Genomic DNA, 24,539 nt, shown 5'->3' with positions numbered 1-24,539 from the left:
TTGTGATGCTGAAGGTAGTGGGGACTGTGAAATGGTAGGAGATGGGGAAGAGGAAGGTGGGGGAGTACCTAACTAAGAATGATGAGTAGGTATTCTAAATGTTTTATATTAGTAGTGTTACGTGAACACCTCAATAGGAAAAACCTGTATTGAGGTGTTCACTGGTTTTTGATTTAGTATTAAATGTTGTGAATTGCTGATATTATTATATAAGGCGATGTACTACGTCGTGTAATATTTTAAATTAAGCCGCTATCAATAACAACCCTTACGTAGATGGCGATAAGGTTTAAATTCCCGCTTAACACCATCAGCCTGTTTTGATTAATGCAAGAAAAAAACATGGCCAAAAAGTGCCTTTTATTTTATTTTGTGGATTTTCAGGCATAAATATATAATTTTTTTCCGATCATTTTATAAATAACTTAATTTTCCACACTATACAATAAAATCATAACCGAAAATGGGTTCGTAAGTAGGAGATTTTGAACTTTAAAGCAGTTTTCATAGGCCTTATACATTATTTTTTTCTGGGCTTATAAAAAGACTTATATAAAAAATACTCAAAGGCCAAGATGTATTCTACTCACAGTATTTAATTAAACCATCTGAAACATTTCTAGGCGAAATTTTCAAACCAAAAACACTTGATTTTGCATTACTACGTATGGCATCGTCTTAATGGATAAATTGTGAAATAACACAAATTCATGAAATAAAATTTACTTGCGCACTTCGGAATTTGAACCCGAAACCTTCGTATTGCTAGTCGAGAGCCTTATCCCTCCACTACGGAGGCCGTCAAACGTTGTTTACACGATGCTTATATATTTTTTTGCAATTTTAAAGGATCAGGGATCATCAAGAGTTGATTTATTCTACTCTGTTATTTAGAATAGCCCGCTATTTCGGTAGATGTTACTTTTCAAGCTGTCATTTTTTCACATTTGACAAGTAGAAACTACGCCATTAATAAAAATGGAACGATACACGCTTCAACAACGCATTGAAATTATTAAAATTAACTTGAGTGAATCAAATGCAAATCATCTTGAGTGATGAGGACCATTTCCACCTCGGTGGCTTCGTCAACAAGCAAAATTGTCGCATCTGGGGTTCAGAAAACCCAAGAGTTATTGTTGAAAAGCCTCTCTATCCTGAACGTGTGACTGTTTGGTGCGGTTTGTGGTCCGGCGGAGTCATTGGACCTTACTTTTTCGAAAATGAGGCTGGAGCAACAGTTATGGTGAATGGATTACGCTATCGAGAGATGATTAATGATTTTTATGGCCGGAATTGGATGGTATTGATCTTGACAACTTTTACTTTCAACAAGACGGCGCTACGTGCCACACAAGCAACGATACCATTGATTTTTTACGATTGAATATCAAAATAACACCTCTTTTTGGAAAACCCTGTATATCTAGAGAATTTTGTTAACAAAATTGTTCTGATTAACTCTGGTAGATTTTTAATTATTGAACACAATAATTGTGATGAAATTTACTCAAAATTTGCGTAAGCTGATTATTTCTTAAATAATTGAAGATTTATGATGCTTAATATTGCACGGCTAGGTTTTTGTCTTGCGACAAACACATTCAGTTGATACCAGATTTTAGCGGAATATTAATGTTCTATAACTCGTTTTGTAAAATCTCCAAGTAAAACAGACTAACAAATCGTGCCATAATAATCATATTTGTACCATTTAAAATAAACATTCAAACCCTCTGCAATCCCTAAGAGCTAAGGGTTTTTAAATCTATAATATAAGGAAGTTTTATTAAACAAATCTACAGTTTTATTCCGAAATGAGAAGATAGAATAGAAGGTCAGTGTCTACATGAGATTTCTAAAAAACAAATCCTCTTTTCCCATGATACTTCTTGATGAAATTTTTCATACTTGACGTTCAAATGTCTATATCTGATTTCCAGAAACTCTGTATAACTTCCGGGAATCGCCGTGCATTCTGCTGGTAGCCCATAATCTATCTATCTATAGGTACCTATAAATCTTAAATCTTTGAAAGTTCTTTACTGATTGCTTTGAGATTTAGATAAAACGTTGCATTCGAATACGTGTGTGTTTTTATGTATTTATATTACATAGATATTACATGTGACAGGTAAAAAACGTCTGTTGAACGTAAAAGCAACAAGCGATTTTTTTCTCTATCTGCACAGACAGGCTAAGTCACAGCAACGTTTGCGGGATATAGCTATTGACAAATAAATACAGTGAGCTTATTCAATCAAGGTAACAAAATACGTTATTCTCACACGATGATGATGGAACAAAAGGTCTAGAAAGATAGAATTTTAATACGTATTTCGAATTTATTGGAAATTTAAAATCTGCATATTTAGAAACTGATTTTATTTATTTATTTATTTAATATCAACGGTATACATATACCATAAACAATGATAACATGTCACAGTTAAAAACGTAGAAATATTTAAAAAAAAGAATTACAAATATATGTGGCATTTGATTGTGAAATGACATTAGAGAGTAAGTAAGTAAGTAAACAAGAGATACAAGTACATAAGTTTGTATAGTGCAAATAAGGTAGAATTAGATTAAATTAATATTGATTGAAAAGATTTGATAGCATAGCCCTCTTGTACCTATCTTGCGTGCAGTTAAATAGATCTGCCACATCTGCGTATCTATTACTAACTTCATGCAACCTAGGTACAAGCGAGTGTTTGGAATACTCAGTCCTGATATTGTTGCATTTAAACCACAGACATAGGAATTAATAGACAAGAAGATAATGGCGAGGGGTAAAATCAACTGTTGAAGAACGAAGGGAGTGAAGCTGACTGTGATTCGTCAATAAATCAATCTGACAGTAAATAAGCATCTCGCATTATAATATCACCATTTACTTCTTAAAAGTAAAATCTGCTTTTGAATGAATAGACATTTTTACATGGGAGCGCTAATTACTCGCCACGTTATGAACAAATTTGCGAAGTCCAAATTCGGCAAAAAAATTCGGTTCTATTTTCAGAGTCGAATATTTCGTTTAAGTATTTAGTTAAGACACTTTTATAAATGTTCATAATTTACTTCCCAGCAACCAACCAGGTTTGTGTTTCGCGTCCAGACGTTTCTCGATGTGATAGTAACAACTGATTCATATTATACGATGTGAATATGCTTAAAATAAAGTAAAATAATGCTTATATATGGAATGTAATACGACAATTGGGTTTATTCTCTTTTTCACATCTATTTTTACAAGTTTTCATAGTACAAGTCAACATTTTGCCCTGTTATTTCGTAAAATGAACCGATGATGCCTCGACCATAGTTCGCACAAGAATGATGACGTCACGTTTTCAAATTTCACTTGAGGCCATACGCGAGCACAGCCGGCTCCAATGGAACCGGTATGGGGAGTGGGGATAATACGCTTTTAATCACTTAGGGCAGGTCTAATATTCAGATATAATATTCATATGTCTATGATTTAAACAAACTTTTAGAACGAGTAGCTCTCGTGGGTATATGAAATTCAATAAGGTTAATTAAATCAGGACTGTCTATACTACCATTTACAATTTTGAACATAAATATTAAGTCGGATATAATTCTTCTTAATATAATTTTGATGTAATTCCCTGGCAAAAAATCATTGACTTAAAAAAAACCGTTCAAAATGTGTGGATGATTTAAAGTTTTTTTTTTCTGATTGTATTCATATAAATCAAATGCTTAATTTTAATATTTTCATTTTTGGTGAAATGGTTCCAACTGGTTACAACATTGTCATGATATAGACAATGCCACTGGCTGGTAAGACAGTTGTCACCAACGTCGCCCGGATGAACTCAATGCCGTCAAATTCACGAATAAAAACGAACATAACAAGCCGACTTACCAAAGTGCCAAGGAGCCTAGAAGCCACAGCGCCGATAATACCTAACATCCAGATGACAAGCACGGAGATCAATATTGATGAAATTCATTAGTTGGTGATATTTTCGAGCACGGTCAGAATATTATTCTGATAATCGGTTGACAAAAGCCGTTACTTTTAGCGCCGTCAACAAGGTGTCGGATTTGCTGTCAATATGCACAACTTTTTGGATAATGTCGTTCGTTATGCAAAATAGCTGGCTTATTAATGAATTGAAAGGAACTAACTAAGCTTTTAAAACTAGAAAGGAATCGTATACACGATCCATAGACGTGATGAAACTATCTAAACGCCATTGATTGAATCCGTTCCAAGTAAGTGTCAAAAATTACCTTCATACAGACTGCCAATGTATTATATTAAAGATAATATTTCAATTCGACATTGTCAATTAATTAGTAGCTTTAACTTATACGTAACCGTCTGAGAGATGCGCTAGTGTTGCCAACGTATATCGAGTTCTGATTTAATGCGTTGCCAACATCGGTCTGGATATCAATAACGCGACCGTGCTCAAGAAATTGGCATAAAATCGTTGGTAATTACGCCTATCGATCCGATATTGTAAAGTTATTGATTTCACTGTGCTAGATCCCCGGTTGTATATTTTTTTTAACTTTTATTGGCGTATTTCATAAAACTTTTCGCTGGATACAATTTATTGTTGAGATGGTAAATAATGCCTTACCCACCTCTGCAATCTGGAGGTTCTTGGAAAACTGGATTTGAACCCTTCCTTGGAAAAACGTATAATTTGATTCACCCACCTTTTGAAGACGAAGAAGCAGCCTTGCGTATCGTCTATGTTATCTGTGAGATTGTTGATTTCTGCCACCTTCCCGAATTTCCAGATGCTTAGTAATCTATTTCTAAAATATCAATTTTTCCCTTTTGATACCGCTACCTACCTTGTAATTTCGAAACTGATTTTGAAATGATGAAAGTCCTTACCTAGAAATAAGACGAAGAAACAGCCTTGCATATCGTCCATATTAACTGTGTGATTGTTGACTTCTGCCACCTTCCCGACGTTCCAGCAGCGGTCTCTGTTGGGCAGATACTCGCTCAGCCATTTCTCGATCAGTCCCGTCTGGTGCATTCGCTTAATCCTGACAGACAATCACAATTATTTTGATTGTTAAAGGAGACGAATGGTTGGTGTGATGTCTGTACGAATGTGGATGAGTGCAAGCGAGATGGAATGCTTGCAAGACCTTATAAAAGGCGATGCACGTTAGTTGTGTGCCTCCTTTTGTTACAAAAAGCTGCCCAATAAATACCAGTACATAGATCACCGAAGATCATAAGAGTATTATTGAATAGAGATGGGCGAAGCGGTTCAGTTGAGGGAGCCGGTTCACTAGTTCCCGTTCACTTGAAAGATCCGCTTCAGTGAACCGGCTCAATTGAGCGGGTCACCGGCAGTGTTGCCAGCGAATCTTGGCCTAATGTCGCCGTTTTTCAGTTGCAGTATTTCTGCCCACATATTCCCCACAAATATTCTGCGTGAGCGTGATTCCTCCTTTTATTATTCGAAATCCATGGGGGGGGGGGTTGTTACAGAATTTCTATAAAACACAATTCCCCATTTTCAAACTACGTACTCCCCACAACATATTTTTGAAATCCGTGGGGGGGCGGGGGGTTGTTACAGAATTTCTGTGAAACATAGTTCCCCACAATAAAATTTACAACACAGCAAAATATTTAAAATCCGTGGGAGGGTGGCTACGGAATTCCATTTCAAAAATTTCCTCACGAAAATCGAGTGAACCGGCTCACCGTCCTCGAACGAGTGAACCGGCTCATCGTTCGCGAACAAGTGAACCGGCTCATCGTTCGCGAACAAGTGAACCGGCTCACCATTCGCGAACGAGTGAACCGACTCACACGAACGAGTGAGTCACTACTGATCCACGAACGAGTGAGCGGCTAATTTGGGAACCGGATCTTGCGGGTCCGCAAAAAGATCCGGTTCACTGAGCCGACTCGTTCGCGAACGACTCACTTCTATTATTGAATACTACTCCATACATTACAGCTGGGGATCGAAGCCAGTAAGTAACGTGTGTTAATGAACCCAAACCCCACTCTGGGTATAGCGCTACGATGGTGGCAGATGGTGAAGACGATTTGAACGTTACACCATGTTTGGAATCGAGCCGCTAACAAAAACTCTCCAAGTGTATGACGATAAGGTTTAAATTGCCGCCTTACACAGTCACTTTTTTGATTTACAACCAAATAGGGGTTCGGAAGTAGGAAATTTTGATCACAAAAGCAGTTTCATATGCCTTGTAGTTTTTTTTTTGTGGGCTAATAATAATATACTCCGAACCCAATTATTTTACTTCATAATTTAGTCGTTCTAAATTGCAATGAATTCACTTACTCTTCATTGATCATGGCAAGGTATGGACTGTTCTTGCCTACCGCCATAGACATATGTTCGTCCACGAACTCTTCAGTACCTGAACAAAGACATAACACTATATTTTATTAATTAGAAATCAAAAGTTGGTTTGTCGTTTATTTCAATATGCTCAAGACAAATCTGTAAGTGCACAGTTGTTCAAATTTACGTTAAAACATAAAATATATAACTATAAGTAATCATAAATTTAATCACGAAATCAGACTTTGTTCAATTTAATGTAGAGATGGGACATAACACATATCATATCACTCTACCTTGCGTCAGTGTAGTTAAACCAGTGGTCCTGAAACGGAGTTCAATTATTTATATAATAAAAAATAATTATATACAATGGATGTCCAATCATATATCTCAAATGCAGAAAGGGCAGTCAACGCCATAAACAAAGTGCTTCTTGACCCTGGAAATAAGTTCAACAAGGACCAAATCGCTAAAATTACACCCATAGCATGCGAAATCTTAGCAGCAATTGGCAGCATGTCGGCAGCGGTAGCTGCCAAAACTGGTGCCTTGGAAGGAGAACTGCGGGCATACAAAGATATTCAAAAAATTATTCCATCTCAAAACAATATTAATATCTGTGAGGTAATCCACGAAATAAACGAAATTACGGAGAGGTCGAAAAATATAATTTTGTGCAATGTACCTGAAAGTGCAAAGGTAACAGCTACTGACAAAATCTTGGATGACCAAACTGCAGTAACGGAAATAATTTCCAATATAGATGTACCTGCAAAAAATAAAATTATTAAAGTTTACCGATTTGGTAATAATAATAATAACAAGCCAAGACCAATTAAAATCCAGTTTGAAGACTCCCAGACAGCTAGAATACTACAAGGAAAAAAACATCTCTTAAAGAATAATGTACGCATTTACTCTGACTCGACCCCAGCACAGCAAAAGCACCTAATGGACTTACGGACAGAACTTGAAAAACGTAAAGCCAATGGAGAAACGGACATAACTATAAAGTATATAAATTCGTCACCTAAAATAGTCAACATCCATCCAAAAAACCGAGTATAACTAAACTGAAAATATACTACCAAAACATCCGTGGACTACGAACAAAACTAGACGATCTACACGCAGCTCTTCCGTCCCATCATCATGACGTATATGCACTTACGGAAACCTGGCTTGACTCTGCAATAAAATCATCTGAACTTGGACTTGCTAACTACAAAATTTTTCGTTGTGACAGAAATGCCAGATCAAGTTCGAAGTCAAGAGGTGGAGGTGTTTTAATAGCAATTAAACGAAAGTACTCATCTAGGAAGTTACCGACGAAAAACAACAACATTGAACATTTATTTGTGCAAATCTCTACTGGAATGGAAAAAATTATTATTGGAACCACCTACCTACCACCACTCTCCGATATTCAAACATACAGAAACCATTGTGAAGACGTTGAACATCTCTTGTCAAAATATCCAAACTCAAAACTTGTTATTCTTGGAGACTACAACCCTCCAAATCTAAAATGGGAATCCAACGACAGCGGCTACATCACAAACGAAAGCGAAAATGACCGGGCACGAGAAATCTTGGACACAGCAAATTTTTTAAACCTGTACCAGCACAATTTCATCTATAATAATAACGATCGCTTACTAGACTTGGTACTATCAAACATCCCTAAAATATCTGTAGAACTGTCTAATGATCCGCTCCTACCTGCCGACAATCACCATCCTCCCCTATACACGAAATTAAACATACCCCGTGATAACGATGCCAAACCTGAACAAAAAACTCTGAACTTTAAACGAGCAGACTTTGACTCAATTAACTGCCATCTCTCAAATATAGACTGGTCTTTTTTGTGTGATGAAAATATTGATAAATCTTTAGACATACTTTATTTTACATTTTCTAACACTATTAAATCCTATGTACCTTTTTACACGCCGAAAAAGTATACTTACCCAGTTTGGTTCTCATCGGAGCTAACTGCCTCTCTTCAGCAAAAAAAAAGACAACACAAAAAATTCAAACAAAGCAAATCCATAGCTGATTATATAAACTTTAGGGAAACTAGGAAAAAATGTAAAGATCTTTCTAAACATTGCTACAAAATGTACATAACTACCATCGAGAATAATGTTTTTAAATCCAAAAATCTCTGGAAATTTCTAAAAAAAATAAACAATGAAAACACGGATTACCCACCAATAATGCAAATGAATGGAATCAGTGCAAACAATACACAAGACATTGTAAACCTTTTTCAGATTTCTTCAAAAACGTTTACGATGACGAAACCCCCGATGATAAAATACCCGAATACAAATTTAGTAATACTACACACTTAACAAATTGCCATATCACACAAAAATCTTGCGGACAGAAATTACTTTCCTTAGACACTGAAAAATCTGCTGGCCCAGACAACATTCCACCAATATTCCTTAAAAAATGCTCCAATGCATTATCTAAACCGCTTACAGTACTATTCAACCGCCTCTTGTTCCTTGGATATTTTCCAAGCCGCTGGAAATCGAGCTTCATTACACCTATCCTCAAAAAAGGAGACGACACTGACATAACCAATTATCGCCCCATTTGTATACAGTCAGTACTTTCTAAGCTTTTTGAATCAATGGTCCTTGATGAAATCTATCCCAAATTAATAAAACTAATCGACCAAAAACAACACGGTTTTATCAAAGGTAGATCAACCGCAACTAACGTAACAATATTTCAAAACTTTATATTAGAATCTTTTGCAAAAAATAAACAAGTCGACTGCATATATACAGACTTTTCAAAAGCATTCGACAAAGTATCCCATAAACTACTAACCCGAAAACTATTTGCCCTAGGAGTAAGAGACAACATGCTAAAATGGTTTACTAGCTATTTAACTAATCGTAAACTAATTGTTAAAATAAAATCTTTGCTAGCGAAAGCTTTCTGTGCGACCAGTGGCCTACCGCAAGGTAGTCACCTTGGTCCCGTTTTGTTTCTCATTTTCATTAACGATATAACAAATTGCTTCGACGATGTCGAGGTATTGCTCTTTGCTGATGACATCAAGCTATACAAAAAAATAACTGATGTAAATCATTGCCAAATACTACAATCAAATATTAATAAGTTTAAAGATTGGTGCGTACAAAATAATCTGTTTTTAAATGTAGACAAATGCAAAACCCTGACTTTCTGCAGAAATAAAAATCCTGTTTTATTTGAATATTCCATTAACAATACAGCTTTAGAAAGAGTCACGGAAATGAGAGATCTCGGAATTATTTTGGATGAAAAACTAAGTTTCGCCAATCATATCCACCAAATTGTAAACAAAGGCATGAAAACACTAGGCTTCGTATTAAGAACAACTAAAAACTTTAACTCCATACAAGCCATTAAACTGTTATACATATCTCTAGTTAGAAGCATAATTGAATACAACTCAGTAGTTTGGTCTCCCTCTTACAAAATTCACATTAATAACATTGAGCGAATACAAAAAAAATTCTGCGTTTTATAAATTTTAAATTAAATATCCCACTAGAAGACTTACAATGTCATTTCTTATTAAACACTCTAAAAATACACACATTGGAAGACAGGCGTAAAATAAACGATTTAACTTTTTTATTCAAGATTCTAAACTCTAAATTCGACTGTTGCGAACTTCTGCAACTCATAAACTTACGAATACCTACAATAACAACACGACAAAATACACTATTCCACTGCAACACACATAAGCGAAATTACATTGCGAACTCCCCAATACAACGGTTTCACACTATGGGAAACCAATACTTAGGTGATGTCGATATATTTAACATTAAATTTGCGAATTTTGTGGATTATGTAAAAGACCTATTTCAATACTATTCCTAAATGGAAGTTATATTTTTGTAAACCAGTCAAATCGCTGTATTTTTTAATTTATGTTCTTGACATTTTAAATTTTGTTTCTCGCATATACTTATGTAATTTTATTTTTATTATTTCTTTCTTTTCTTTCTTATGTTTCAAAACTGTCATTAAATTTGTACCACCCACATGTAAAAAACCTCTGGGCGTTAAATAAATAAATAAATAACACATTGCCTTTTGATCTTAATCAAAATATGTAATTGATTAAAAACATATATGTTAGCGGTCAGAAAATTATGATTGCCGCTGTAGCGAGGGCTTCAAGGTGATAGATAAGCTGTTTGGTTAATGTCGTTCGTTATGCAAAATATCTGGCTTATTAATGATCGGGGGTGAACTAACTATGTTCTTAGAAATGAAAGAAATCGTATACACAAACCATAGACTTAACCAAATCTTCTAAGACGCGATCGATTGATTCCGTTCCAACTTAGACAAAAGCCGCTACTTTTAGCGCGGCCCCCAAGAAACAAACGTTGTTGTGACATCATAAACTAATGAACTTCCTATGTAGTGTCAAGAAGTACATGCTGACTCTCAATGTATATTAAAGTTAGTATTTCAATTCTAAATTGTCAATTTATTAGTATTTTTAACTTTTATGTAGCAGTCTGACGTTTAGGAATGTCATTTCATAATATGGCAGTGTTGCCAGCGAATATTGAATTCTGATTTATTACGTTATCAACATCGGTCTGGATGTCAACAGTGCGACCGTGCTCGAGAAATAGGTATAAAATCATCGGTAGTTACGCCTAACGATCCAATATTGTAAATTTATCGATTTCACTCTGCTAGACCCTTGGTTTTACATTTGTATTTAACTGACTAAATAAAGATAAATAAATTAGTATGTTAAAATTATATAACTTTTCACTATTCTTTAGTATTTTGACTGTGAAATAATCATTTTCTTTGGCGAAAATGTTCTGTACAGGGAAAATACTTGCATTATGAAATTTTCAACTCATGAAGAGTATCATGGTAGCTAGCACGATCAATTGATAAAGGTTTTATGTATAATGTCCACAGATATATGAATATATAGACTAGAAATTAAAGATGAGGGGTAAAATCAACTGTTGAAGAACGAAGGGGGTAAAGCTGACTGTGATTCGTCAATAAATTAATCTGACAGTATATAGGCATCTCGCATTATAATATCATCATTTAGTTCTTAAAAGTAAAATCTGCTTTTGAATGAATAGACATTTTTACATGGGAGCGCAAATTACTCGCCACGTTATGAACAAATTTGCGAAGCCCAAATTCGGCAAAATAAATTTCTTCTATTTTCAGAGTCGAATATTTCGTTTAAGTATTTAGTTAAGACACTTTTATAAATGTTCATAATTTACTTCCCAGCAACCAACCAGCTTTGTGTTTCGCGTCCAGACGTATCTCGATGTGATAGTATATGTTTCTACAACTGATCCATATTATACGATGTGAATATGCTTAAAATAAAGTAAAATAATGCTTATATATGGAATGTAATACGATAATTGGGTTTATTCTCTTTTTCACATCTATTTTTACAAGTTTTCATACCACAAGCCACCATTTTGCCGTGTTATTTTGTAAAATGAACCGATGATGCCTCGACCATAGTTCGCACAAGAATGACGACGTCACGTTTTCTTAATTCACTTGAGGCCATATGCGAGCCCAGCCGGCTCCAATGGAACCGGTATGGGGAGTGGGGAATAATACGCTTTTAATCACTTAGGGCAGGTCTACTAATATTCATATGTCTATGATAATGTCGGTAACTTGTCATCGTTCCCGAGCTTGAATGCAGGTCGCTAATGAACAAACAACACTTCACAACGACTAAGTGGTTTTAATTCATTCGACGTGTACTGTAGTTTGTTTGTTAGCGATCTGCAGTCGTGCTCGGGAACGATGACAAGTTATTTATCACGATGACAAGGGGCACTACAAAATGCCCGATGAGACAGGTCCCCTAAACAGTATCTAAATTCACACTTCTCACCGCAAATAATAAAACTATTGTGCTATAAATACATGACCGTTGTTTTAGGACTTACTGAGGGCAAAGTCGCATCTGTCCGTCTCCAGGAACTCTTTCTTCATAATGTATTGCAGGTTGATCTTCCAGTCAACCAGCGCGTGCAGACCTTGGCGCACCAGCTCGACGCTCTCCGCTGTCTCTCCGTCGTGGAGCATGGCTCCGGAGTACAGGTTCTTGAACTTCACCTCGTCTGTTTCCTGATCCATCAAAAATCAATACCAATAAATACCACTACAATACAATAACGTAAGCGTGAAAATTTTAATCATTTTGCAGGCTAGTGAACTGGTGGTTTCTCTAGTGAAGAACGTAGCTCGTAAAATAAGGTTATACCTATCAATGTAATATTTAATTATTGAAGAATAAGATAATACTAATAAATTAAAATATTATTATTATTCAATTCAATGTACCTGCGCGTTCAACACGTTCAACTGTCATGTTCAGGGTGGATCAATGCAAAACCAACTTTAAGCAGAATTCTTACCTGAACAGACTATGCAATAATTACAATAGCGTATTATCCAAGGTGGATATTTTCAGTTGCGAACTTACCGAATACAAGAGGTCCATAAAAGAATATTTCTCTGATGGTTTGTGAATAATGTTATGTCTCTATTGTTTATATTTCTATTATGATTTGATTTATATCTACAACCTCTCTCCATGGCTATAAATGTATTGATATTTGTTTTTTTTTTTTAATTTTCGTTTTATATAATCTTTTGTTTTGTATAAATTTGTAGGCAAGAATTAACGGAGCAATCTCTGTGTTGTGGGAATTGATTAAAACACGGGTTGGTATCTATAGCCAACGATTTAAACTTATTAAAAATGATGAAGTGGTGACCTTCAAGCAGTCCTCCAGAAATGTGCCTCTTCGCATGCCCCAGGTGAGGGTGGCCGAGTGTCCCAGCAGCTCGCGCACGCTGGTGATCGGGGACTCCTGGCGCGGAAAGGTCAGGAAGGCCACCAGATTGCCGCAGTAGGTGGTCACCACGACCAGAACCACGAGCCACCAGGTTCCAACCACGAGGCGACCGCTGTCGGCGCGCGGAAGATACATTCCTCCTGATAATACAATTAATTTTAAAACATAGTTTTAAGTCGCAAGTCAAAGAACTGATTGTTTTATTATTTGTGATTTGATTAATGTATCAGCTGATTTAACAAAACAATTCGCTATTATATTGGTGTCTCCGTATCAATAAAGTCACTCTCTAATTCGCATTTGACGAGGAGATAAAGAAGGAAGGACATAAGAAAAAACAAACCGCCTGTGTCAGCAATATGCAAGTGCGCATTGATCTGAACCACCCCCTGGGACTGTGTAAAGGGCACACATGGTTTTGCCAGTCATGCGAAGGTATATTGATTGCTTTACCGACAATACCTTAATTCTTTTACAAACCGTTTGTTTTCCGATGTGGGAAATTTAACTTGTTAATTTGAATGTAAAAAATTGAGTACATTTACATAATAGTAATAATTTATCAGGAAGTTATAATCCAGATTTTTGTATTACATTTGTTTACTGACATTATCCTATAACAACACAATTCCAGGCATATAAGTGTATGTACAAACAAGCGACATAACTGCCAAACTGAACCACAACTTATGGGAAATGAACAAAGCAACCGCAAATGACGCGAATCTTCGTTCTTTCTGGTAGGAACCTACATCTGAATAACGTAATGACAAATTGCACAAAAACTCACATTAGTAATATCAATGATTCCTGAATATATTTTGAATTTGGTTTGCGAACTAGATGACTAATAAGGCACAAACATGCAACGGTGGTCCAGTCAACAACCAACCGTCTTGAGAAGAACTAAATTTAGTCCACTTTTTACCTTGCTGCAGCAGAGCCCCGTACATGTACCAGAAGCAGTTGTGCAGCGTCGCCAGCCCTCCGCGCTTGATGTTAATGTGCTCGTCGTAGAAAGGGCTCAAATGGTGAACTATGAACAGGGTGGGACCCATCAGCACCACGGACAAACCCAAACAGAGCCATGTCTGGAATTGAGATGAACAAAACATTGATGGGTTACGTAGGATATGAAATGACGTAATTCAAAAAGGTAACTAACGCATACAAAATTAAAGGGAAAAAAATAACCGTCACAGGACTCCTGACAGATGTGAAATATCGAGATTGATTTTTATTGAAGGAAGCGAAAATGAAAATAAACAAGTATTTATATTTTTGTTGTTTGTTTTTGGGGTGTTATGCCGTGTTGCGCTAACTCCTTCTTTAGCCGACGTTTCGGACAGCGTTGCAGTGTCCATCATCCGATCCGAATGATCCGAAGATGTGTAAATTTTGGTTGTCGAGTTTGTGCTTATTTATTTGTGGCCTGGGCCCGTCCAAGTGCGAAATGCCAACGGAAGTGGCGACATCTTGTGGCGAATTCTAGAATTAGAAAACCGATTGACAGCGGTTAGAGTAGATGTACCCAGTATCAAGGTATAAATGCAATGGTTTTATATTGTATTATTATATGGTATTGGAGTATACTTAGACATGTTATTTGCGTTTAGCTTTGGTGTAGCCGTCAATTACCGGATACCAAGAGCTGTTGAGCTTAGCTTCGTCGTCTCTATTGATATTAAATGGATTTTTGTAGATTTCAATTGCCTCCATAATCAGGCGTGATCTATAAGTTTTGGGTCTTCCCAGGACCTCGGGATCAAATCCAAAGTAATGGCCGGTTTCAATTAAGTGTTCGGCGATTGCCGATTTATCAGGGTGGCCAAGTTTACAAGCACGAAAATGTTCTGCTATCCTTTTGGAAATCGTCCGCTCTGTCTGGCCTATATAAACTTGTCACAACCAGAGCAGCTGAGTTTGTACACTCCATCTGCTTCCAGAGGAAACTTAGTCTTTGCAGACCTCAGTAGGTCTTGGATTTTGGTGGTGGTTCCGAAGACAGTTTTGATTTTTTTTTTCTCAACAGCCTGGCAATTCTGTCTGTCACATTGTGAACGAAAGGCAGGAAAGCACAGCCTTTTGAGTCTTGTTCAACTCTGTCTTCGTTTGTTGTAGATTTGGCTCTTAAAATTTGCCTAGTCTGACTTGCCGGGTAACCGTTGCGCTCCAGTGCATCGGTCAGTTTTATAAGTTCTGCTCCAAGTTTTGTTTCTTCACATATTCTGGTCGCTCGGGTCACCAACGTATGGATAAGTCCTCTCTTCTGCGATGGGTGGTGGTGCGAATCAGCGTGTAAGTATCGATTCGTATGAGTTGGTTTCCTATATACGGTATGTCCTAGGCTACCATCGTATTTTCGCATCACCTCCACATCTAGAAAAGGCAGGATTTTATCTTGGTTTTCCAGCTCCATTGTGAACTTAATTTTGCTGTGGAGAGAATTAAGATGGTCCAGGAATTCGTTAAGTTTCTCCGTTCCATGAGGCCAAATGGCGAAGACATCGTCGACGTAGCGCCACCATACTTTAGGGACAGCTGAAGCTGTATCAAGTGCCGCTTCCTCAAACTTCTCCATAAAGAAGTTGGCTATTACTGGCGATAACGGACTGCCCATTGCAACTCCCTCCACTTGCTCAAAAATTTCACCCTGAAACGCAAAGTATCCCGTTTTGAGGCAGTGTTCAAAAAGTTTGCAGATGTCTTCCTCATATATCTCACTGAGCATTGTCATTGAGTCTTCTAGAGGCACATTTGTCAAAAGAGACACGACGTCAAAGCTGACCAAAATATCTCCTTCCTCAGTCTTAACCTGCTTAAGCTTACTGATCAGATCTGTTGAATCCTTAATAAACGATTCGGTTTTTCCAGTTTGCATCTGCAGTAATCTCGAGAGGTGTTGGGACAGTTTGTATGTAGGTGCACCAATAGCGCTGACAATCGGTCTCATTGGGATTCCCTTTTTGTGTAATTTTGGGAGACCGTACAGGTCAGGAGTTCTAGAGGCCTTTACAAAAAGCTTAGACCAATCCTCTTTTCTGATGCTAGATGCTTTGACTAGTTCCCTTGTCTTTAAGTCAATCTTGTTAGTAGGATTGTTTTTGATCTTCTTGTAGGTGCCGGAATCGCACAAGAGGTCTTCCATCTTCTTTATGTAGTCTACCGTATTAATCACGACAGTGGCATTTCCTTTGTCGGCTGGCAGAACCAAGATTTCCTCATTGGCGCGCAATTCTTTTAGGGCCGCAAACTCTCCTTTTGTGATGTTTGGGCGGGGTATTTCAGCCCTTTTCAAAATATGGCTAGTCTCTTGTCGTATGTTCTCTGCTTGCGATTCTGACATTTTGTGGACTTTCATCATTGTATGTAGTGCTGTCTCCACACCACATACGATAGATTCCACAGGTATCTTTTTGGGGGCAACTGCATAGTTCATGCCCTTAGCAAGCACTGAAGTTGCATCTGGGCTCAGCACAAGGGTCGAAATGTTGATAACTACTTTATTTTGATCAAGTTGTTTTCGATCTCCTTTTTTGGCTTGGTTGAGCCTCTCAAACTTATGTTTCTGTCTCGCATCTGTTGACTGCTTACACCTTAGTGCTTGTTGGTAAGTTATATTGTCAATTTTATTCCAATCTTCTTCGATTAGAATTGTACTCAGATGCAGGTGTAAATTGAAAAGGTCCCGAGATGTTCCATCCAGTTCGCTGCGCACATTATGGATTCTTTCCCTTAGTAGCGCTGCTTCTGCTCTTTGAAACACCCTCTCGGCTTTCCGGGATGCGATATGTCTTATCATTAAAAAAAGTATTTATATTTTTGATAGTAAACCTTTTTTAATAACTTGGTAGGTATTGTAATATTTAAGTTACATTACATTACAAGTAATTCCAAAAAAATAAGGTGTTCATCGTAAAGTCAATAGATGTCGCACGTGGAAATGGATATATACATATCGAAGACACTATCTAGGTAGCATTTAGTTCAGGAAGAATCTTGCGATCATACATAAATATAGTAAAATATACCTATGGCCCAAGGATACAGGGTCAAATTAGCTCAGTGGTTGGAGCAGAGCCAAGGTTAAGGTCTTGGGTTCAATTCCTAGATGCGTCTGCATCGTTTTCTATTTCAAATTTTCGTTTGAGAGTAGCTAAAAGTGTCTTTGGTGATTATTTATTATTTTTTTTAATGTATGCAATCTATTACATATTAAAATTCATTTAGAATAGATTCATCGCCAATTTAATTGAGCAAAGGAGAAAATACACCGCACAGAGTTTTGGGGGCCGAAGGGAAGAGCCAACGAGTCACGAGGCTAGCCGAATTGAGAGTCCTTCCATGCAAGAGCGTCGTACCGTCTTGCTACACAAGAGTCGGTTAAAAGATGTTTCACATCAAAAACGACAAATAAACCAACTGAATCACGTATTGGAAAAAGTAACTTCAAAAGCCGTGCGAGGTCTGCAATGAACAATGCGAAATAGATGATGATGAAATAAAATATGTCGTTGAATTGTTCATAGAGATAAATGGAAACTCTAAAATGTCTGAAACCGAAAGACAATATCATCACCGATGGGGATTGTAACAATAACCTTTTTCATACTCTCTTCAGGCAGGTTGGTACCATAATGTTGAAAAAATGCGAATATGAAAGTTCAAATAAACATTCCCATTCCAAATTTGAAAAAGAATCTTTACGGAACCATTAAAACGGACACCATCTTGAAAGGGAAACGGGACATACAACTGTTAAAGAAAGACGAAACAGTTGAGTTAAAACAGAACTTCGCTACGATCAGTTAATAACTTGAAGGAATGTTTAATTTCTGACTGTGGTTCTTTAGTTATTTCAGAAATAAATAAATAAAAATAGAAAATATCTTTTCTGTCGTTGATCTTGTAGCAAGTATGAAGAATTTCAAGAACTTGAAGAAGGTTTGAGATGATGAAACCACTACCAACGACAGGGCCGACCCTGTGCTGGTGCAATTGGAGTAGTCCCCTCCGGGGGCCGACTTACCAAGGCTGCAAAGAGCCAAAGCGCTGATAGTACCTAACGCGTAACCAGAGATGTGCTTTATTTCAAATAAATCTATTTCAAATGGAAATGCAAAATGCAAAATGGGTATTTTCCATTTTGCATTTTAAATGCTTTTCTAAAAACCATTTTGCATTTTAAATGCTTTTCTCAATGCATTTTCCATTTTAAATGCTTTTTTGCAACATTCTTCCTACTTTCTCCACTCCATCTTTTTTTCATAAGCCCCAAATATCAGTCGGTCCTCAACCTTTCAATGCATTTTGAAAATAGGTATTTTGCATTTTCAAATGGAAAAGTTTAGACCCATTTCCATTTTGCATTTCAAATGGTTTTGGTCACCCATTTTGCACATCTCTGCGCCTAACACAGTTCCCTTGAGGTTTTTTCTTGGTCTCTCCTTTCTCCCCTGAGTGATGGTGAAGGCATTAACGATCAGCACAGATAAGTAAGGAAATGTCCTCACGTCAGAGGCGAAGGGGGCCATGAACAGAAGCACCCGGCTGAGCTCGCGGGGCCGCGACACGAGGAACGCGTAGGTCTGGATGCTGACGGGCATGGTAAAATTGACCCTGCGCTTTCTCTCTTGGGTCACCGTGAAGGCGCTAGCAGCTAGCAGAACTCCGCGAGATTCTAGGATGCGAAAGGCGTCCTCGATTGAGGCCTTTCTCTGGTCTTCGGCGTCACCACTCTGGAAATACCAAAAACTCTTTAACATTTATTTGACACCCTAGCAAATATATGAAAACATTTTTTTCTATAATCATATTAGAGCCTTCTCAACAAGTATTAGCCCTTTTGACGGCATCACCCAGTTTACAATTATTATATTTTTACTAGTATTTGCGTTTGAAAACTCGAGCTGCGTTGTTAGTAAAATAATATTCCTAGCTCCAGTTACTTTAGCGTTTTTATAAAAAAGGAAAACGAATAAACTGTCAGTAACAAATCACCTCTTACATTCCTTTGACCCTTTGCCGCAAACGTATGCAGTTACACTAGGGCGATATACCACATACATATATAGTAACATAGTAGATTATATAGTAGATTTATATATAGTAACATTTGGAATTGGGCCGCTAACAATAACACTCTTTATGCAGATGGCGATAAGGTTTAAATCCTCGCGTAACACCAGCCCCCTGTTTTGATTTCTATGCATTTTGATGTTTTGGGGACAAAAATTGAAAAAAAACTTTATTTTTTATATTAATCAATAAAGCTGTAACCGAAAATGCGCTCGTAAGTAGGAGATTTAGAAATTTAAAGCAGTTTTTTATAGGACTGATACTTTATTTTTTTCTTGGCTTACAAAAAGCCTTATCAAAAAAGTATTCGATTATTTGAAAGGCCAAGATGAGTTCTACTCGCAGTATTTGATTAAAACATCGAAAATATTTCTAAGAGATCAAATTTTCAAACCATAAACAGATGGTTTTGCATGACTACGTGGTGCTTCGCCTTAAAGAAACAAATTAATACTTCGTCTCTACTAAAGCAATTGATTTTATAACTTGCGCACTGAAAAGGACATTTCTTAAAATGTTATTTTTCAACACTAATAGCAACAACTCATACCGCAGATATTGGAATATAGATCTGCTGTAATGCCTCCCTCTTTCTCATAAACTTTTTTTTTTTGTTTCTACGTTTTTCTTACCATCGCTCCTTCAAAAAATGACTCGTTCATAAATTCATCCCTCATTTGCGATGGTAATATAACGGAATATCTGTAGGTAATAAAAACATTGGTTTTAAAGATAATAATAAATATGTTTATAAAATAATAGCATTTATCTAATGTTCCTGTTTAGAAAAATGAGATTTTAGATCTGGAGATTTAAAAAGCGATAAGTACGTACAGACGTACTTACTTTTTACAATTAAATGGATATTTCAAAGCCCCCACGCTAGTGAAAATCAAGGCTGACTAAAGTTTAGGACTTGGAGACGGATTTTGAAGTGTTATGTGATCGAGTCAGCGCCATCACGCAACACAAGTTTGCAACTATTTTGAATGGTGAAGTTTACTTAGCGACAGCACTGGCTTCGTAATTTTGTTATTGCACGCCCAGGCCTGCACTCTAGTCACCCTTGATGAAAGTGGTTAGCTTGACCTGAATGTTTTAGGTTTACCTGAAAGTTGTTAGATTGACCTGAAAGTGTTAAGGGTGACCTGAAGTTTTAGGTTGACCTGAGAGTTTTGGGTTAACCTAAAAGTTTTAGATTGAACTGAAAGTTGTTAGGTTGACTTGAAACTTTTAGGTTGAACTGAAAGTTGTTAGGTTGACCTAAAAGTTTTAGGTTGATTTGAAAGTTTTAGGTTGACCTGAAATTTCTAAACAGAAAAATTTATCAAGGAATGCGAATACTTACGTGAAGTTTAGGTTTTGAGACAATTCATTAACAATATCAAACACGAGACCTCTATTTTGCTTTGAGTTTGCAGAATCATTGAGAGCCAGTATGGACCAAGGGGGATTCTAAAATAAAAGCAAAATTATACATGTAATATTAATTATGTCGGTTAGGTTAGGTGCCGCAAAATGTACCATACATCATTTGAAATGAGTAAACTGTGAGAAATGAAATTAAATTTACACGCTGGGATTTTAACCCGCGACCTCCGGATTGGAATCAAAGCTTTACCCTTCGACCACAGAGGTGTTCAAATCTTCAGGACAGATCGGAATCATGAACTCAAAACATCCATCATAACCACGTAAAAGACTACGTGACGTTAACCACATCGATACAAAATATATTTGCATACAGCGTAATGCATTATGTTAATATTATAACATAAATTCTCATTACAAGATTATTATAATTGTGTACCTACGTACTGTTTGTCAGGTACGCACTGAATATTATAGTACCTACGTAGCACACAAACGAATTAGATGTAATAAAATGCATATTAGTGTGTTGCTACGTGGCAAACACATGGCAATACACAAGGCAATGTACACGTGTACACACTCTTTTCGTGCCAATATCGCAAAACTGAAGTTTTTTCTCTGAAGAGAAACATGAACAATCTAAGTTTAGAAGACTTTTTTTAAACCACCTTTTTTAAACATATTTTAGTTGTTTATCTTTGTGTTCGATTGACAATAAGTTCGTGTAAACATTCCGACGATTTCCATTTTTCCTCTAAGTAGAACAGTTTTAATTGTTATTTTTGTTTATACTTGCTAATACATTGAAGGCCGGTATTTCAGTTAACTCGGGAATGTTATGAGTCGGATTGGGTTGTTTGGAAGCCTATCCGATAGATTGGCGGATTAAAATATCTCTCAAGACGGCCGAATGCAATTGAAATACCCGGCCTAAATCGTGCAAACAAAGTAACCTCAGGGCCAGAAGTTTTGCAGAACGTGAACAATTCATCGAATTTCAAATTATCAAATTACAAATTATCATATTTCAAATTATTAAAAGTCAAATTTAAAAAGAACAAATTTCATTACAAATTATAAAATATCACGTTATCAAATTTCAAATGATCAATTTTTAAATTATTAAATTTCAAATTATCAAATTTCAATTTATCAAATTCCAAATTATCAAATTTCAAATTAACAAATTTCAAATTATCAAATTTCAAATTAACAAATTTCAAATTATCAAATTTCAAATGATCAAATTTCAAATTAACAAATTTCAAATTATCAAATTTCAAATGATCAAATTTCAAATTATCAAATTCCAAATTATCAAATTATCAAATTTCAAATTATAAAATTTCAAATTAACAAATTTCAAATTACCAATTTTCAAATTATCAAATTTCAAATAATCAAATTTCAAATTATCAAATTTCAAATTATCAAATTTCAATTTTTCAAATTTCAAACTATCAATGTTCAAATTATCAAATTTCAAATTAATAAATTTCAAATTATAAAATTTCAAACTATCAAATTTCATATTATCAAATCTCAAATTACCAAATTTCAAATTATCAAATTTCAAATAATCAAATTTCAAATTATCAAATTTCAAATTATCAAATTTCAAATTAAGAAATTTCAAATTATCAAATTTCAAATTACCAAATTTCAAATTATCAAATTTCAAATAATCAAATTTCAAATTATCAAATTATCAAATTTCAATTTTTCAAATTTCAAACTATCAATTTTCAAATTATCAAATTTCAAATTAATAAATTTCAAATTATAAAATTTCAAACTATCAAATTTCATATTATCAAATCTCAAATTACCAAATTTCAAATTATCAAATTTCAAATAATCAAATTTCAAATTATCTAATTTCAAATTATCAAATTTCAATTTTTCAAATTTCATATTATCATTTTTCAAATTATCATTTTTCAAATTATCAAATTTCGAATTAATAAATTTCAAATTATCAAATTTCAAACTATCAAATTTCATATTATCAAATCTCAAATTACCAAATTTCAAATTATCAAATTTCAAATAATCAAATTTCAAATTATCAAATTTCAAATTATCAAATTTCAGTTTTTCAAATTTCAAATTATCATTTTTCAAATTATCAAATTTCGAATTAATAAATTTCAAATTATCAAATTTCAAACTATCAAATTTCATATTATCAAATCTCAAATTATCAAATTTCAAATTATCAAATTTCAAATTATCAAATAATAGAATGTTGTGAGAAAGTGGTGATGGTATAGTGATGTAGATTATGAAGGTTTGTAAGTTAACACAGCCTTACATGTATGGCGACAATGGGTAGATGTCTTCCCCTAAATCCGTGCTCCACGTGGGGGAACATCTCGTCCGTCATCCGCAATCCATCAACAGGTCTCCAGTAACCTACCTTCAAACAATCAAAAATCAAATCATTGTAATAATCCACTTGCAAAGATAAAATTGCCTTGACAAATTGGTTTGAAGTATCACAAATCAATGTGAAAAATTGTGCTAGTATTAAAAAAATACGAATATATAACTTCATTGCATCACCCAAAAGTAAAGTAACTGTTGGTAAAACAGACCTTCCTTACAACTAACCTGAAGTAATCCAGTTTTAGGTAGGGTATTATTTTTCTGAAAAACTGTTCCCCAGGCATCAGAGGATCGTATCCTCCAAGAACTGCAGTTGTTGCACACACTGTTGGTTGACAGGTACTTCTGTTGAAAAGACTCAAAAATGTTTTAATTTGTTTAGTGGAACAGTTATCATGAAGTAACATTTGATATTTAAATTATTTAAAAAAATCCATGCAGAAGAATAGTATTATGCTAACAATAATAATTATTATATTTTTCTTATATAATGCACTTGCATTATGTGGATTGACTAGATGATCATTTGTGGAAAAGTGTGTGGAAGGGTTTAGTTTTTCCTGTGGGGAAGATTTAACCTGGACCTGGTCGGAAAAAGGTATGTTAACATAATGTTGTATGTTAACACACATTGTAACTATATTCCATGAAGTTGAACACATCTACTATTTTTGGGAAAGTGTTGACAGCTGCATGCAATCTAAATGTCTCAGTCCTCGTATTGTTCTTGCAATTAAAAAAAAGTGGGTGTGTCAAGCCTACGCAAGACAGAAGTGAAACTTCTAGTATTCCTCTCTCTCTATTTTCATTTCATCATCTCTATTTTCTCTCTTAGGTTAGTTTGAAAATTAGAGGTTAAATAATTCAACGACGAAGCATGGATTTGCTTTTTCTAATATTTTCTTATAGATGAATGACGTTCGATTAATGTATAGTTCCAAAAATTTTCAATTTATTCACAAGTATACAATATTACATAAATAACAATATTACAATTAAAAATTACAAAGAAATTACAATGACAATGATGTGTTCATCACCTCTATCTCGTCACTACTCATTTTTAACACTGAAATTCTGTACCAAACCGTATGAACCACAATCAATTACGTATTTCACTCGTATTACACTCACGACGCAGTATACTAACCAAGCAGCTGATGCTTGGCGTGGCGCAGTTCGCTGGTGTCTGAGAGAGAGGAAAGAAGAGAAGAGAGAGAACGTTCGTGAGCGGCTCCCCCACCTCAACAAGCGCATATGGTGAGAGAGGGACAGTGAACGGTGAGCGGTGGTGGGGGTACCCGCATTTTCGTGTCGATCCTGACTCGGTTTTACTCCGTCCCCGAAAATCCATTACGCGCCTAAAGAAGTTTCACTTCAATATATAAGTTTTTTTTATGTCGCAGAGAATGAAGTCAAGTATTTTAAAACTTTTATTTGTTATATTGAAAAACTT

At 35.6% G+C, this 24,539-nt stretch overlaps 1 protein-coding gene across 2 annotated transcripts in view; it reads right to left on the bottom strand.

Moving 5' to 3' along the window:
- Ir93a (Ionotropic receptor 93a) overlaps window positions 1–24,539 on the bottom strand; it is a 38,033-nt gene that overhangs the window by 8,389 nt on the left and 5,105 nt on the right. Inside the window, exons 5-14 of one of the 2 annotated variants that reach the window (XM_089637214.1) lie at window positions 23,309–23,428; window positions 23,010–23,114; window positions 20,670–20,776; window positions 19,954–20,023; window positions 18,757–18,981; window positions 14,172–14,334; window positions 13,163–13,383; window positions 12,329–12,509; window positions 6,333–6,411; window positions 4,892–5,049 (exon numbers count right to left, since the gene is read on the bottom strand). In XM_089637214.1, the coding sequence (XP_089493340.1) occupies window positions 4,892–5,049; window positions 6,333–6,411; window positions 12,329–12,509; window positions 13,163–13,383; window positions 14,172–14,334; window positions 18,757–18,981; window positions 19,954–20,023; window positions 20,670–20,776; window positions 23,010–23,114; window positions 23,309–23,428 (1,429 nt within the window). The remainder of the gene's footprint in view (window positions 1–4,891; window positions 5,050–6,332; window positions 6,412–12,328; window positions 12,510–13,162; window positions 13,384–14,171; window positions 14,335–18,756; window positions 18,982–19,953; window positions 20,024–20,669; window positions 20,777–23,009; window positions 23,115–23,308; window positions 23,429–24,539) is intronic. The other variant, XM_089637213.1, reaches the window with a different exon arrangement.

The sequence above is a fragment of the Hesperophylax consimilis genome, chromosome 11 (assembly GCF_061612785.1).
Source record: "Hesperophylax consimilis isolate HC1 chromosome 11, BYU_Hcon_1.0, whole genome shotgun sequence".
NCBI lineage: Eukaryota > Metazoa > Arthropoda > Insecta > Trichoptera > Limnephilidae > Hesperophylax > Hesperophylax consimilis.
This window is presented reverse-complemented; position numbering and strand designations above follow the sequence as displayed.